The sequence below is a fragment of the Fomitiporia mediterranea genome (assembly GCF_000271605.1).
Source record: "Fomitiporia mediterranea MF3/22 unplaced genomic scaffold FOMMEscaffold_5, whole genome shotgun sequence".
Taxonomy (NCBI): Eukaryota; Fungi; Basidiomycota; class Agaricomycetes; order Hymenochaetales; family Hymenochaetaceae; genus Fomitiporia; species Fomitiporia mediterranea.
Window position 1 is genome coordinate 2,891,630 of NW_006760390.1, and position 14,438 is coordinate 2,906,067.

Consider the following 14,438-nt stretch of genomic DNA (forward strand, 5'->3'; position numbering starts at 1 on the left):
GCCTCCCTTTCCAAAATGCTCTTGCTTAGAATATTCACCTGCGAGTTTATATACATGTACAACTTATTCGGGAAGTAGTGTAGACCGAAGCTTTACAATCCAATATTTGGGATCATCCATGTCCGTCCGTGTGCTGATTTATTTACAATGGTACGATATTTCTGGTTTAGTGCTGCATCTTGACCATCAAAAGGTATTTGACTCGAATTTGCGCAGTGTTGTAAACGATGTACTGGGTTTGGTGCGCGTCAGTGAGTCACATAAAGAGCTAACGAGATGGCGTGCTAACCTCGTTGTACTGTAGATATGCGCCAGGGGGGTTAACCTCCTTCGCTGGGCCCTTGGGCATTAGACACCCTTTCAGCTCGTCGTTATCCAGCGCTTCACCTGCATCCTGCCATTCAATGGGCTGGGTGCGCCCAATTCCCCTCGTCGTTCTTCACCAACATCAGGTCCACAAATGAAAGTAGTAGCACAAGTGCAGGAGGAGCTTACAATTTCCCGGCGTTCTTACACTCCTGATCCGCAATATAGCTTGCATTAAGCAGCTCATGGCAAGGCTTCGCAGCAACGTCGCAGAGAAGTAGGATTCCAATGTTGCCACTCGCACTATTTTAATGCCGGTCAATATCCACGGACTCCGTGGTGAATTGTAAAAGGTGCTTACCCCGGATAGCAATAGTTATATGACTTTTCACATTACAGAGCAGAGGAGCAAGTATTAGCGGGAATGTAGAAGGAGTCAGGAATCAGTGATTGGATACCTTTGACATCATCTATGCATATGAACTTCATTAGCGCTACTTTCTTAGAATTAACCGTGAGTAAGCTTACGTCGGCAAAATAAACACCCTTCCCGAACATGTATCCTGCACGTTCATCCCTCAGCTTCATGGCAAGTCATTCCTGACTCAGTCTTGCTTACCGTTCACTGGTGCTTCGGGCGGGGCTATCCGTAGGCCTTGGCTCAAAATGCCTGATTTAAGTTTGTCAACAGGGGAATTCAATGAGTGTTCGGATGCAATACTTGCCAGCAAAGTTTGTAGACCGAGATCCATGCCAGAGAAGCAGTCTCTGGCCATCTCCGAGACTTTCGAAGCCTGCCTTTGCCCAGTTTTCGTCTTCGAATTTCCTATGTTGGCGTATCAGTGGTCAGCAGTGCACGCATTGCGTCGTGCAAGGGGGGCACGAACCTCTTGACCCTGAATACATTCTGGACCGAGACCTTGTAGTAACTGTGTGTAGAACCATGCGTATCGTACGCATATGCGGCAACAGTACCAAACTCCTTGCTGTCCGATGCAACGGGGATCATTGACTCCAGTTGAAGTGACCTAAAGCGCACGTCAATGGGGTTGACCGGTTCCCCGTCCCAGTTAGCGTCAGCCTTCTCGTTGATCAGCTTCTGCGCTATCTCCATATCTCCAAGTGCATCAACGAGTTCCAGTTCCTAGACAAATGTGCGATTCAGCCGGCACGAAGCAACCCCAAAAACGAGCAACCGTCACCTTCTTGAGTTGCTGCATGGTGTTGATAATTATTGGCTTCTGACGGCCGAACACATGAGGTATAATTCTATATGGCCACTTGATTAATGAATGAAGACGAGGACTACCGCTTTAAACGCACGAGTAGTATTGGTTACTAAGCTCAGCACACGCAGCATCAAATCCACCATATTGCGAGGTGTTGGCACTGTTCTCGATGACGTCCGACAACGCCTACACCTGTATTAGATGAACCTAGAGGAAGAAAGTAAATGACGTATACCTTGAGCGCCGAGAAACCCTTAAGAATAGTAGCCTTTGACAGCTTCCCTTTAATAGAGTTAGATATCTGAATTTATTAGTACTTCCAAGCTCTTCCACGAACCTAGAGGAAGCTTGTTGGCATCATAGTTCATGGCCGACAGGGCAGCATTGATGTAGCTGCGTGATAATTTTGATGAGCACAGTAAAGAAGCAAAAGTCGCGCCACGTACCCGACATTGAAGATGACCCTGCAGAGGCTCTGTATTTCACGGGTTTGAATGACACGTCACTTTCTGAGTGTGCGGTTTATGGCAGGACAGTAGCACAAACCTGGACCTCCTCCGGAAGAGTCGAATCTGGCACCCTGGCGGATACGGGTTTTTCTGTTCCCTTGCCTTTTGCTCCCGAGTTCTCTTCCTCTTTATCTTTGCTGTCGGAGTCGTCGTAATCACGTTCTGCAGTTGCTGCTTAGTTACATTGTTACCATGCTTTGTGGGTTTGACTTACCGAGCCAAATGTACTTGCCTGAAACGAAAGGATTAAGGTAGAAAAAAAATCAGCGACCAGAATGAGACCAGACAAATCTTAACAAACCCGGTTTAGCTGTCATACCGGCACGTTGCTCCCATGGCGTGGATGTCTTGGATCTGAACTGCTTTCTGAACTCGTTGATCGCAATAGACGTCGCCCAAGGTCCCTACAACATCCAGTCAAACGGTTCAGCAGGGTGGAGCTTGGCCGCAAGAAAGAAAAACCGCCAACCTTCGTTTGACTTGCGCCCGACTCGCCCGTCCGGCCCCATCGCAAGAAAAGGATACATTGTGACGCGTCACCAATCGGGTGAAGGAGTTGCAACACGTAGAATCTGGATGGTTCCGGGAATGTTAGAGAATTGGAAAGAAACGCGGGTACGCGTAATAGCGCATCTCACTTGTTTGCATTCTTCCCAATGTTGGTCTGGTTCAGCATGGCATCCCAAATTTCTCCTTCCGGAGACACATAAACTTGGTGCGTGTCTATGTGCGCAAAAGTCATGTCTAATTTACGTGCTACAAGCAGCGTCAAGTCTGGACTCACTGATGAACGACGAAGCTGGATCAACTGGTACAGACCCGCGCTTCAACACTGTTACCTATACGTCGTATTCCAGTTTAACGAGAGCGAAACGTAGATGTTGTCTCAGTGATGAAACCCGTACCATTTTTGACGTATCTTTGGGTGTTCCATCTGCATCACCAGCGGCCTTGTCGTCTTTCTTAGATTTTTTAGACTTTGGCTTGTCAGTGTCTTCAACATCGTCATCGCGTGCCCGTTTCGAGCCCGACTTCGGTGGATCGACACTCGTGTCCGGATCTGCCCCAGTTATTACAGGTGCTGATGTATCTTGAACGACGCCGGCAACCGTAGTTTTCTTGCGGGCCCGAGTAGACTTCCTGGGAGCCACTGTAGTTGTGTCGGGTGCATTGGCATCGGCGGAAGCATCAGCCACAGTGGTCGTGCTTGCATCGTTAGTAGCGGATACATTGGTAGATTGTGTCTTGCGTGTTGAGCGTCTAGGTGGCATCTCTCACACTCAATAGAGGGCGAAAAAAATTTCTGGCAAAAACCAAGTTGGGTGTTTGACGTGGGGGCGGGGCGCTCTTTTATAGGGCGCGTCGGCAGTCGGGCGTCGGGGGCCTATAATCGAGTCACCGACGCGGCATTCGCGAAGTTCACGGCGGGCCCGACAGACTCACGGAAGGCGCGTCAATTGAGTCATCGGCAAGTTCCGGTGTGTCCGATCAGCGGACCAACACGCTTACACAACGCAAATGTCCGTAGCACGTTCTCCATTCTCTTCTCTTCTCTTCAAATCGTGATCATACATGCGATATGAATCGAGTCCAGGAGGCACAGGGACTGCGTCAGCGAATTCTTCTCGACTCAAGCGACGATCATACGTTGTCAATCCTGATGTATATTCGTGGCCCGAAGCACCAACCTCAAGATGCGCGTTGCACGAGTGAAGACATGACGAGGAACCCAAGGCTCAAGACGCAATCTGTTCGCAAGTCTGTGGCGTATACGCGGAGTTATATTGTTTCCGACCGCTGTATCAACCCGTGCCATTTGACTGTATTTGTCGTGTGAAGCGGTGGCTGTCGCGCCACTCAGTTCTAGACACGGTTCACTCAAAGACGGACGTCCAATGGTATTGTTGAACCTCTTCCTCTCCGTCTTTGCCTCACTGTCTCTCCAACCTCTCGGAACTTCCCATCCTCTCCAGAATGAGAACACGTTCTGGTGTATATACTCACCTGTGCTGGAGTGAGCCTCCGAAGGTTGCCTCGTGTTTAACGCAATCCACACAATCTTGAAATTGGTGGCTGCTTTGGTTCTGAATATATCTCGGTGCATACTTGTCCCATACCAATTTTCACTCATTTAGTCTCATACCCAAGTACCACACTGTAAAGTGCATCTACTAGTAGCTCAGCCTTTCACACTCGACGGTAAATTTGCAGGATGCTGTTTACAGAGGCCTATCTGATCCGCGATGTCTTCGTTTATGACATGGCGTACTAATACATGCTTTTAATAAGTGGAGGCTATCGAAGGTACATAACGTCGATCACGAAGCCAGCTAACCGTACACCCGATCAGGTGCCTCGAGGCTAATGTGCCCGTTATTCTCTTCCTTTGATACTTGCCTTTCTAAGAGTTGTATCGGTGGAGGAGATACATGGCAAACTTGCTCAAAGGCACATAAAAAGGACGGAGGCAAACATTCATCTCGCTACTCCCAGCACGTGTCCCTTTGACCAAACTCCTTCCCGCAAGACGACTAAGCCTGGGTTGGAGTTGCTTTGCGCCTTTGAACAAGCATGTATCAAGGCACTTGCAGCGGAAACATCTCTGCCTCTCGTATTCTCAGATCCACCCGGGGACAGCTGACACTAGACGACTTTCTCCAGGTTGCTACTCTCTCGCGACTCTCCGCCAGTCCCAATACCGTCGGGACATCTTTCACGATGCCGACACCTCCACAGACTCCGGATATGTCTAGGAGGCTACTTACCGAATCGTCATGCACATCTGCTGAGCGCTCCTCCTTTTATCCGCTCGATGAAATTGCCTGCCCCGATGCAGTGCGGGAGTATTCCCGTCCTTCTCGGAATCCTTCGTCTAAGCGTAAACATGACGAAGCACACGTGCGACGGCCTGCGAACCCTTTCATACTCTTTGCGTGCGAGTATCGCAAGCAGTTTATAGGCCAAAAGAGAAATAATAGGGAGCTCAGCAGCGAAGCTGGAATGCTGTGGAAGTCCATGTCTGAATCAAGGAAGGAACTTTGGAGGACACGAGCGCGAGCTGTGAAGGAGCAACACGCCGAAGAACACCCTGGATATCGATACAAACCACGTCGTCGGGTGATGCCTCGCCAGGACGACATCGACAGTCGTCGAAACCAGATTACAACAGCCGTCGTCCTACCACCCACTCCTATTTCAATCCCCAGAAGGTCGACGGACATCCATGGACTGACTAATCATGTGCCCCAGTTGTCCAGAGAAAGCATGGATTCCGCAGTCCACCCTTCCATACTCAATTCGCCTACGCGTCATGCTGCGAAGTCGGACGCGAAGCCGAGATGCTTCACAGAGTTACTGGTCAGTGTCTTACTGACTAATTTATACTTGCTGTACGTTTATTAGCTCTTTTTAGCCTCAATGGCGATTAGCTCCCTCACAACACGGATTTGCAGAGTCTGAGGCTGGACCTGGTTCTACGTCTGTTCATAATCCCTCAGAGTTATCCAATGATTGTTTCCAAAGTGTTACCGAACCGTGGATGAACTGTAATCAACCGGTACCATATTTGTTGTACGGGTTATTGTCACCGATGTGCTCATTCGTTCCTTCCCCACAGGGACAGCAATGGGACTACAATTCCTTCTATGCTGTAAACAGTGCTGACTGGAACAGCCAAACTACGTCCGATATGGAAGGTCGAGGCACCAAGCCTCAGAATCTTCCCGGTAGCAGTGATAATGCACAGCCTCCATCATACTATGGGCAACACACTATTGCTCTTCCTGAAGACGATCCGAATGCGCTTGCATCATACATTCAAGAGTTTGTCAACAGCATCAGTTCACCATGTGGGGCAGGCTCCAGCGGTCGAGCCGCATGAGTTCTTGGGTCATTTCCCCTTTCACGTCTTCGTTTTATGTCATAAAGGTATCGTTTATTTTTTATTTTCTTCCGGATTCTAGACTTGCTCTTCCTTTTCATCTGCCTGCCTAGTCAAGACATTCTCAGACCAGAGACTGTATCGAATGCACGAATACCCGCACGGACTATCTGCATACCTACTCTGTATCGTTCCGCATATTTTTATTAGATTTAGGACTAGATAGACTTGGTCCCTGGTGCTTTGCAAGCTCCTGTCATTGTTGAATGTGATATTTGTAATATGATTCTACATTTATGTAACTTTCTTTATTATTAACTACAAAGAGTGTGCAGCTTGGTGGCTTGTTTTCTTCCTTTCACTAGAACAGGTTTGAAAGAGAAGACAATGCTTAACGCAGTTTGAACAGCCGAAGTCGCGACGCGACGCGTTTTCATCACGTGGTCGCCAATGAGTGTCATGGGTGAGAGCCCTCTTCGACCGTATTTGTCGACATCTAGGTGCATTTGTTCGTCCACACCTCCGAATCGTATTTTCGTCGACAAGAATCAACGAAGGCCTCACTATAGGGAGAAAATAAACAGCGGCCACTAATATGGCGTATCCGCAACCAGTTAACCCTCGAATGTCCGTACTTTCAAATGCGTCGTCAGACCACTTCTCGCCAGCATCAAGCACAACGCGCTTCTCATATCCAAATTCGACTCCTATACCGACAAATCTGGCGGCCATAGCGAAAGCACGTCCAAACGTTTACGAACGTAACCTTAACAAGACACGCACGGCCGAAGTCTCCCTTTCAGCATATGCTTTCCTTTTCTCCGAGATTGTTCAGTACACTCAGAAGCGTGTAAGTGGCATCAGTGACCTCGAGCGAAGGTACGTGTACATAGTTATGGAAGCTACGTCAAAGTGACCGATTCATATCTGTGCATTCAGACTAAACGTGTTAGGATACCGTATAGGCACTCGTGTACTTGAGTTAATGTCCTGGAGGGTGGAAGCACAAACTAAAACCCCAAAACGCGAGATCCGGTTCTTACCTGCGCTGATGTCTATCCATACGCAAGTTTGGCGAACGGTGTTTGGGAAGCCGGCAGACGCTATCGAGAAGAGTGTGGAACATGACGACGAATGTAGGTCGCAGCCGGTAGTCTGACGTTGAACCAGTCAGAAACTGATCTATTAAAAGATATGATTATAGACAACGATCCTCCGATAACGCGATACATCTCCGTTCCAAGGGACATGAGCCAATTGAGCTGTTCGTCACTAACCGCAGGGATAGTCGAAGCTGTTCTAGATGGTCTTTGTTTTGTATGTCCATTATTATAGCCCTCAATCTTCGTCTCTGATGACTTTCTTCCATTAGCCAGCGAGGGTTACGGCGCATAATACACCAACTGATGCATTCCCTTCAAGGACGACCATCCTTATCAAACTTGAGCGCTCCGTCATGGAACGAGAAGAAGCTATGAAATGAAGTTGTTATGCGGACGTTTTATGTTAGACGCTAAGTAGGTTGCCCTGTATTTCATGTGTACGAATGGAGTTTTTGAGTTTAAGGATTATGTAATCGTTCTGGTATCTATCAAAGGCTTGAGCGCCGTGTTTTATAGCTCTTTCTCCTGTATCGCTTCCAGCACGCTTTGCTTCCGGAACCACATTGACATGGCCACTATACACCGACTGCATATCTCGCCTACGTTAATGAACTCTTCGAGTGTTTGGGCTTCAGAAGAGAAACAACTAAAGGAACTCTATGAATGCCAATATACAGGCGCGGTCACTACTCGAACAGCCACTTTGAAAGGATTTCCAGAAAATTACCCCACGGAGCATACTGTAAGCTAGTCAATTATCACTATTCCTTTCAATGCTAATGACACTCTTAGATGGCATTTTCATCCGAGTCCTTATCTTCCGTCAACTCATACGGCTATTCTCCGCATCCCCTATCCCAGTACCTGTTATGGGTGGAGTCGCTCTTACAAAACAAGAAATCGACAAAGCCGGTTGTTATCAGTATCACCTCGTCGTCCCCATCGGAACTCCGGAACATGGTCCATGCAGTACAACAACTCCGTCAGAAAATCGGAGATGAGAACGGGGAATCAAGCAGGATTGGAATTGAGCTCAACACGAGTTGTCCGAATATAGCAAATGCACCACCGCCTGCTTACGCACCTACTGCACTTAGTCCGCTCCTCGCAGTGCTTGCGATGGCGTTTTGGACGGACCGGACTCTCACCATTGGCCTGAAACTTCCACCTTATACGTATTCGACACAATTCACCGATATGCTTTCCTTAATTGCCAGTCTCTCAAGGGACATTGATGGCGAGCGGTATAATCCTATCGCGTTCCTTTCATGTACGAATACCCTTGGAACTAGTCTTCTTTTTACGGAACAAGCCCTCCCTGCTGGGCATGAAAGGAATTCGACAAAGGACGAGGGTGGCTCCCGATTTGCGCTACCAACGCCTTTGGGTGGGCTTGCTGGTGAAGCTATACATGCTCTTTCACTCGGAAATGTCTACACGTTTTCGAAGCTCATATCGAGTTCCGGGGATGTTGCGGTTCAACGAATAAGTGTCGTTGGTATTGGAGGCGTGACGACTCCTGCTGCTGTGGCTCGAATGCGAAATGCGGGAGCGAAGGTGGTTGCAAGTGCAACTTTATTTGGTCGAGAAGGCATTCGAGCCTTTGAGCTACTGTCCCAGCCACCCAGAGAAGAATAGGGAAGGATGATATCCAATTTGAATGGAAATGGCGTGCAGGTGAAGAGGTCGTAATGCAGTGTATTATTCGTATGTACATCCTTCACTAGATGCTTACTTTTTTTCGACTCGAGGTCAGCCTGTAAGTAACTGAGTGATCAGTATCTCCAAACAGGAGTCTTCCAGCTTGCAAGGATGGCCAGTTACAGTAATTGTTACAAGCTTGTACAGAATTTTGAATTAGGTAATCAAAGATAATTATGCCACCCCTGGCAGAATGGTGCCAGTCCAGAGACGAGCTACATAGGCATCGTCCCTCACTTGAGTATGAATCACTTGCTATGATGTAATTTTGTCTCCTTAACTATATTACATCATGAAAATATCACATGGACGAACCGCTTCGATTATTCCATTCCCAAAGTCAAATTAAATGTCACCTTAATCCACCACGAAGCAAGTTATTGACCCCCTGAGGTAAAAGAATCATAGTTTGTCTGTTCAAATTTCTTTTGCATACTGCCTACTTCCAAGAAAATAACCAGGTTTTTGACTTTAGAGCAGGGCACGATTGCTGTGTACAGAAATGCAAATAATGGATATTATAGAAATCTTGCCAAACACAATTGACAATTGCACAACAATTCGACAGCTAGGTCTGTGGAGTACTTCTTATGTACTGCAAAGACAGTTGTGAGTAGCAATATTTGGAATTACTAGATTCTTATTGGATACTTCTCAAATAAGTAATGGCTACTCTGTTCTCAGGCTTGTAGAACCTGAACTGCTCGGGACATTGTCCTGCACATCCTTCTGCATCCCTTGAACCTGCAATTACAGACTTAAGCACCCATCTCAGTATTATCCTTTTGTGCGTTTCATCCATCTGCAAAGGCATCAAGATGCTGTACAACGCGAAAGAGCTTGCTGTGCCAAACTGGTCTTACTCGAATGTGAATGTCAGTTGTTCTCGTACTTGTCTCTGTCATACAAGTAGGGCTTTGCCTTAAATTCAGTCAGCTTTAGACCTTGCACAAATATTCAAACAATATTTACTACGGGTATATCACTGTCTGTTGTTACATCATAGGTCTCTGGTCGTCATTCCTATTGTAAGTCTACTAAGATCGTTGTAAAAATAAGTTAATGCAACGCTATGTACTATGCAACAGAACCAAACTCAACCATAATCAAAACACAACCCGCTTAGAGAATCCGCTCACAACAAAAACGATCGTAGACGAAAAGAAAATGAACACCATCCCTCGCTACCAGAAGAGAAGACCGCTGGCTCAGCCTTTCGGTCGCAATGAGAATCTATCCAATTTCTTTCGTAATACATGGTCCACTGGAACGCCAACAGCCCCTAACATATCATTCGCTTCTGAAGCCAAGCTCCGCCTCGCGTCAAGTGACTCCGCGTCTTCAGACTCGATAAGCGCCTTTACTGCGCGAGCGAGGCGAGATTTGGGACCGACGGTCTCGCCATCCGTAGACGCCGAACCCGATGACTTCTTGTACTTCTTCTTACTCTTCTTTACCTTCGGCACGGCAAGTAACGGCTTGACAACTTCTTCCCGGAAGCGACGGTTTGCCATTGATGAAAGTGGGACGACGCGATCTGGAGCACTGGCTGCTTCCGCTGATGCCTCCGCATGAGCAAGCGTTTCGGATGAGGTACCCTCGACATAGCCCCATTTTGCTAACTCTGCTAGTCGGCGTTCTCGAAGGCGTTCAACGAGCTTTTCGCGCGGTTGCTCGTCTTCAATCACCTTTATGACAGCATCGAGTATGTCGGCGAGGCGTAACCATCCACGATCCTCCTCCACGGCGCGTTTTACATAGTGTCGATTAACGTAGTTTAGTAGACGGTGCACGGCGCCTGCGCCGGCATGGTATCGTTTGTAGCAGGGAAGGAGGTAATGTAAGAGTTCGCTATCCTCGAGAGGGGCGCCAGCAAGTAGTTCCCGGCAGACTTCAGAATAGTATTTGTCTAGCTTTTCATAGAGATCTGCGCCATGAGGATTTCCGGGAGGTGATGATGGACGAACGCCATTTGCAAGGATGGTATCTGTACCTTCTAGACGTGGTGCAGCAAGAGAATCGACGCCAAAACGACTAGCAGATGTAAAATAGTTGTAAACAGCTGTGTGTATGCCCATGTGATATGCAACATCGATCGCAGGTGCGCGGTCGGTGTTGTTTGTAGATGAACGGATTATATGGTCCAAGGCAGGCTCAATGTAGTTCCAGAGGGATGCGAATGACGCCGAGGGGTTTGCGCTGCCTGCAGATGGATTTGACATGGGTGGGATGCGCGCGGGACCGGAGTCAACGGCCTTGCCTTTACTACTTGACGCTGTGGTCATCGTCGCTGACAAGAAATTCACGGACACGTGCGGAGAACGTACTGGGCGCTCTAAGAAGCGGCACCGTAGACGACGTTGTGATTGACAGGGAGGCCTCAGAGAACAGCGAGCGTGGAGGCTGCGCTGTGGAAGCAAACCCAAGGGAGAAAACTGATTGCTGCCGGGGGCCCGGCCGGATGTTCAAATAAGTTAACTAGTCATACTTGTACCACACCGAGGCCTCCGAGACGATAAATTCAGCGACGACAACTGCTGTCGAGACGACCACGTTCACCACGGACGACGACGAGCAAAGAGCCGCATCACACGACTGAGGCGCACCTGAAACTGCACTGCGACTTTAAACATATTCGGATTACTCACTCTAGTGGACTGTCGCGTCTCCTGACGGCAAGGCCTTGGCATAGTCATAGCGTCCGAGATCGTCATAATATTCATTATGCGTTCCTACAGCTCTCTCGCAGACTTACATAGTTCGGCCTCTCCTTCCTTCGGCCATCATCGCTCCGCCCACAGCGACAACAACGTCCTGCGCATGTCGACGGCCGATGACATCCAGTCCCACCTCTTCAGCGCTTTCCTTTCGGGCCGCACCGCCGACGTAACCCTTCGTGTGCGCGGGACCTGGGAAGGCGTATACAGACTACATCGTGTAGTCCTCATTCAGGCCGTAAGTACCCCCTGTCTGTTTGTCTAAGTAAAGTCGCCTATTGCTCAATTTACAGGGCTTCTTCCGCTCGCTGTTCGACGGCGGCTTTCGTGAGGCTACAGGCAAGCATGGCCGTGAGGGAGAAGTAAGCATCACTTTCGACGACCCAAATATCACACGACCAGGTATGTAATGTCTTATCCTTTGTATGCTTGTCTCACATTGAATGTATTGTATTTCTAGCATTCGAGTGAGTCTTTATCGGACATCCTATCATGCCGCGCTAACCAGTTCTCTAGAATATGCATATCACGACTATACGGTGGTGGCCCTGCACTATTCGTAGATCCTCGACTTTGTCCAAGCAGGAGGGAGCCTCTCACATCATGCTTTCCGCAAGCTTTGCCTCCGAATAATACTCCAGCGGGACACTACAACGCCACGCCGCGTTTCCTTCTCTCGCTACTTGCCACGGCCATCTACCTCTCTATTCCTACCTTGGTCGCACAGGCAATTCAGCTCGCCTTGAGCTCACTTGGTCCACGTACCGTCATTAGGTACCTGAACTTTGCTATTGGGAAAGGTATTGGCGAGAAGACCGAAGAGGACTCTGAAACAGTGCCTGGCTTGGAGAACATATGCCAAGAAGTTAGAAGTCCTGGCTCAATACGTTCCAAGTCTGTACGTTCCGGAGCTTCAAAGCGCTCGAAAGCGCCTGTCTCTCGCACAGTAGATAGCCATGCTCCACCCCAGAAGGAAGCCATGCCAAATAACGACCCACACACGGACGCATCTGACTCTGACGCAGAAACAGATATGGCACATGAAGATGCCGATGATGGCCCGGCATTTATGTACGGAGCCGCGTCGAACAAAATAGGCGAAGCTGCTGCGTGTTGGTTGTGCCGTTGGGGTGCGGATATGCTGGCTTACGAGGAAGCTGCTGAGTCCGCTGATGTATCATCCATTGCTGGGCATGGACAGGAACAGACTGGTCCATCGCGGCGACGCGCAACAGTCTTACATGAGGCTGGCCCACCTTCGTTCAATAGCATTCCCAGAGAAACTATTCCGCTTATCTGGCGGCGGGGAGGTATGGATGCGAAATGGGCATGTGCGGTATTGTCTAGCGATGCCTTCTTCGTAAGAGATGAGTGGGACAGATACGATCTTGCGAGAAAAGTCGTTGAGCTACGGCGGAAGGTCTCTATTGAGCCAACGGAAGAGAGAGAATGGGATAATCTCTTCGCAAATGGCATTCACTATATGCATATGGTGGGTTTGTCCATATCTACCTAGCCTTCTCATTGCTTTACTTAAGAACACCAATTTGACAGTCCTTGAATGAGCTCATCGAGATTTCGCAAGACGTCTCACCGACAAACGGACGACCCTACGCCTCAGCCTCCGTCATCCAAGCCGCACACTGGAATCAATCTGTCCTGCGTCATCATATAACTTACAAACAAAATGCATCCTCACCCGGTACGCCTCCTCGCTCACCCAACCCTGCACGCGATGGTTGTCTCGGCTTAAGCCAGACTACCGCTGAGATCATCGAGGAGCATAATGGTTCTTCGGATGCGCATAAGACGTATTACCGCGTTCCTGTGGACTCGAGTTCGCGCATTGGCGACACGACAGGGTTGGAGGGGGCCTCGATGGATCAACTCTTTGGCTCTCCGGCTCCGACAACTCCATCGAGTCCCACAACGAAGACTAGTTCTGTAAGGCCTTTCTCGGCACAATCAATCAATACCTTCTTCGGTATCCTCAGTGTTGCACGAGACGCAGCGGCTTGTGCAGCAGCAGATACAACCGGTCAAGCTACTTGGGCGCCCTTCCCACCCATCCGTTTCGGCGTAGAGTTCTGGGGACTCGACTCTTTACAAGAAAAATCTCGACTCACCTCTCAAACAATCTGGTACGCAGGAAGCCTGTTCAACGTCTACATCCAAGTCGTTCGTAAGAAGGGTCTCCAACTCGGGATGTACGTCCACCGACTTAGCAGTGTAGAGACGATTCCCATCCCCAGTGCGCCTCCAATACACGTGCCAGGTGGAGGGGGAGAAGAACGGAGATGGACGATCGTACAACCTGTAAACATCCCGTCGAGCGTGTCAACGCCTTCACTGTACCGTCCTGCCTCGCGCGGCGGCGCGACGGCGACGAGTGCGCCGTCACGCAGCCCCACACCCGCGTCTTCTTATTCACCTCCTTCAACCACGTCAGGAGGCAGTACAGGTACCTCCCCCTCAGGCTCCAGCGTCCCATCCGCACACCAAACCTCTCCACGCCCGCCGACTCAACCATATCGTGACCCACGCGAGGCCGTACGCGCACATTTCACCTTGCTGTGCATGTCTCCAACTGGTGGAGTGCTAACGACGTTTGCAAGCGCGCCAGACGCTTTCGTCGTCGGGCGGAGCTGGGGATGGAAATCAAGCACCCTCCAGACGGAGGAGCTCGTTGACGTTCATACTGAAGGCGATACGAGTCCAGTTAGTGCAGCGAGTAGTTATCTCAAAAGAGAATGCAGCCTCCGCGCAACGGTGGTCCTCGGCGTCGTCTGATTTGTCTTCATCTAATTTGGGTCTGGTCTTTGTGTGCTAATACACGTAATTTTCCTCTATTTTCTGACTTATGACCTTCTACATATGTGGTCTCGTGACGAAATTTGCAAACATCTACCTTTGGAACTCTGTATTCATGTAGCATAAGTAATTTCATATTCCTGTAATCTGATGCCAATCTCGGTTCTATTTTTGAAACACCC

The 14,438-nt window shown here is 49.0% G+C and overlaps 6 protein-coding genes across 6 annotated transcripts; 5 read left to right on the top strand and 1 right to left on the bottom strand.

The window, feature by feature from the left end:
- Nucleotides 1-40: 40 nt before the first annotated feature.
- On the bottom strand, nucleotides 41-3,149 carry FOMMEDRAFT_107109 (PARP-domain-containing protein). The gene is made up of 21 exons (XM_007265949.1): nucleotides 2,950-3,149; nucleotides 2,829-2,883; nucleotides 2,683-2,767; nucleotides 2,514-2,616; nucleotides 2,346-2,448; nucleotides 2,259-2,276; nucleotides 2,082-2,206; nucleotides 1,982-2,010; nucleotides 1,873-1,928; nucleotides 1,771-1,817; nucleotides 1,630-1,721; nucleotides 1,509-1,575; nucleotides 1,194-1,450; nucleotides 1,032-1,132; nucleotides 926-976; nucleotides 835-869; nucleotides 765-776; nucleotides 668-690; nucleotides 496-609; nucleotides 290-437; nucleotides 41-232 (listed from the first exon to the last, which is right to left on the bottom strand). Exons 1-21 carry the CDS (start codon nucleotides 2,950-2,952, stop codon nucleotides 167-169), a joined length of 1,590 nt encoding a protein of 529 aa, XP_007266011.1. The 5' UTR covers nucleotides 2,953-3,149; the 3' UTR covers nucleotides 41-166.
- Nucleotides 3,150-3,536: 387 nt separating this feature from the next.
- FOMMEDRAFT_19646 (uncharacterized protein) lies at nucleotides 3,537-4,181 on the top strand. The gene has a single exon (XM_007265950.1). The coding sequence runs from the start codon at nucleotides 3,624-3,626 to the stop codon at nucleotides 3,879-3,881; it is 258 nt and encodes an 85-aa protein (XP_007266012.1). The 5' UTR covers nucleotides 3,537-3,623; the 3' UTR covers nucleotides 3,882-4,181.
- A 434-nt stretch (nucleotides 4,182-4,615) lies between these two features.
- Nucleotides 4,616-5,924, top strand: FOMMEDRAFT_28113 (uncharacterized protein; the record flags this gene model as incomplete). The annotated part of the gene is made up of 2 exons (XM_007265951.1): nucleotides 4,616-5,401; nucleotides 5,457-5,924. 2 exons carry the CDS (start codon nucleotides 4,616-4,618, stop codon nucleotides 5,922-5,924), a joined length of 1,254 nt encoding a protein of 417 aa, XP_007266013.1.
- Nucleotides 5,925-6,449: 525 nt separating this feature from the next.
- Nucleotides 6,450-7,407, top strand: FOMMEDRAFT_140377 (TRAPP complex subunit trs31; the record flags this gene model as incomplete). Its single annotated transcript, XM_007265952.1, has 4 exons — nucleotides 6,450-6,803; nucleotides 6,864-7,060; nucleotides 7,117-7,241; nucleotides 7,297-7,407. The coding sequence occupies exons 1-4, from the start codon at nucleotides 6,520-6,522 to the stop codon at nucleotides 7,405-7,407; spliced, it is 717 nt and encodes a 238-aa protein (XP_007266014.1). The 5' UTR covers nucleotides 6,450-6,519.
- A 188-nt stretch (nucleotides 7,408-7,595) lies between these two features.
- Nucleotides 7,596-8,665, top strand: FOMMEDRAFT_83881 (FMN-linked oxidoreductase; the record flags this gene model as incomplete). The annotated part of the gene is made up of 2 exons (XM_007265953.1): nucleotides 7,596-7,769; nucleotides 7,820-8,665. 2 exons carry the CDS (start codon nucleotides 7,596-7,598, stop codon nucleotides 8,663-8,665), a joined length of 1,020 nt encoding a protein of 339 aa, XP_007266015.1.
- A 1,039-nt stretch (nucleotides 8,666-9,704) lies between these two features.
- Nucleotides 9,705-14,435, top strand: FOMMEDRAFT_167607 (uncharacterized protein). Its single transcript, XM_007265954.1, has 5 exons — nucleotides 9,705-11,683; nucleotides 11,739-11,847; nucleotides 11,906-11,912; nucleotides 11,962-12,937; nucleotides 13,000-14,435. The coding sequence occupies exons 1-5, from the start codon at nucleotides 11,453-11,455 to the stop codon at nucleotides 14,233-14,235; spliced, it is 2,559 nt and encodes an 852-aa protein (XP_007266016.1). The 5' UTR covers nucleotides 9,705-11,452; the 3' UTR covers nucleotides 14,236-14,435.
- Nucleotides 14,436-14,438: the final 3 nt, after the last annotated feature.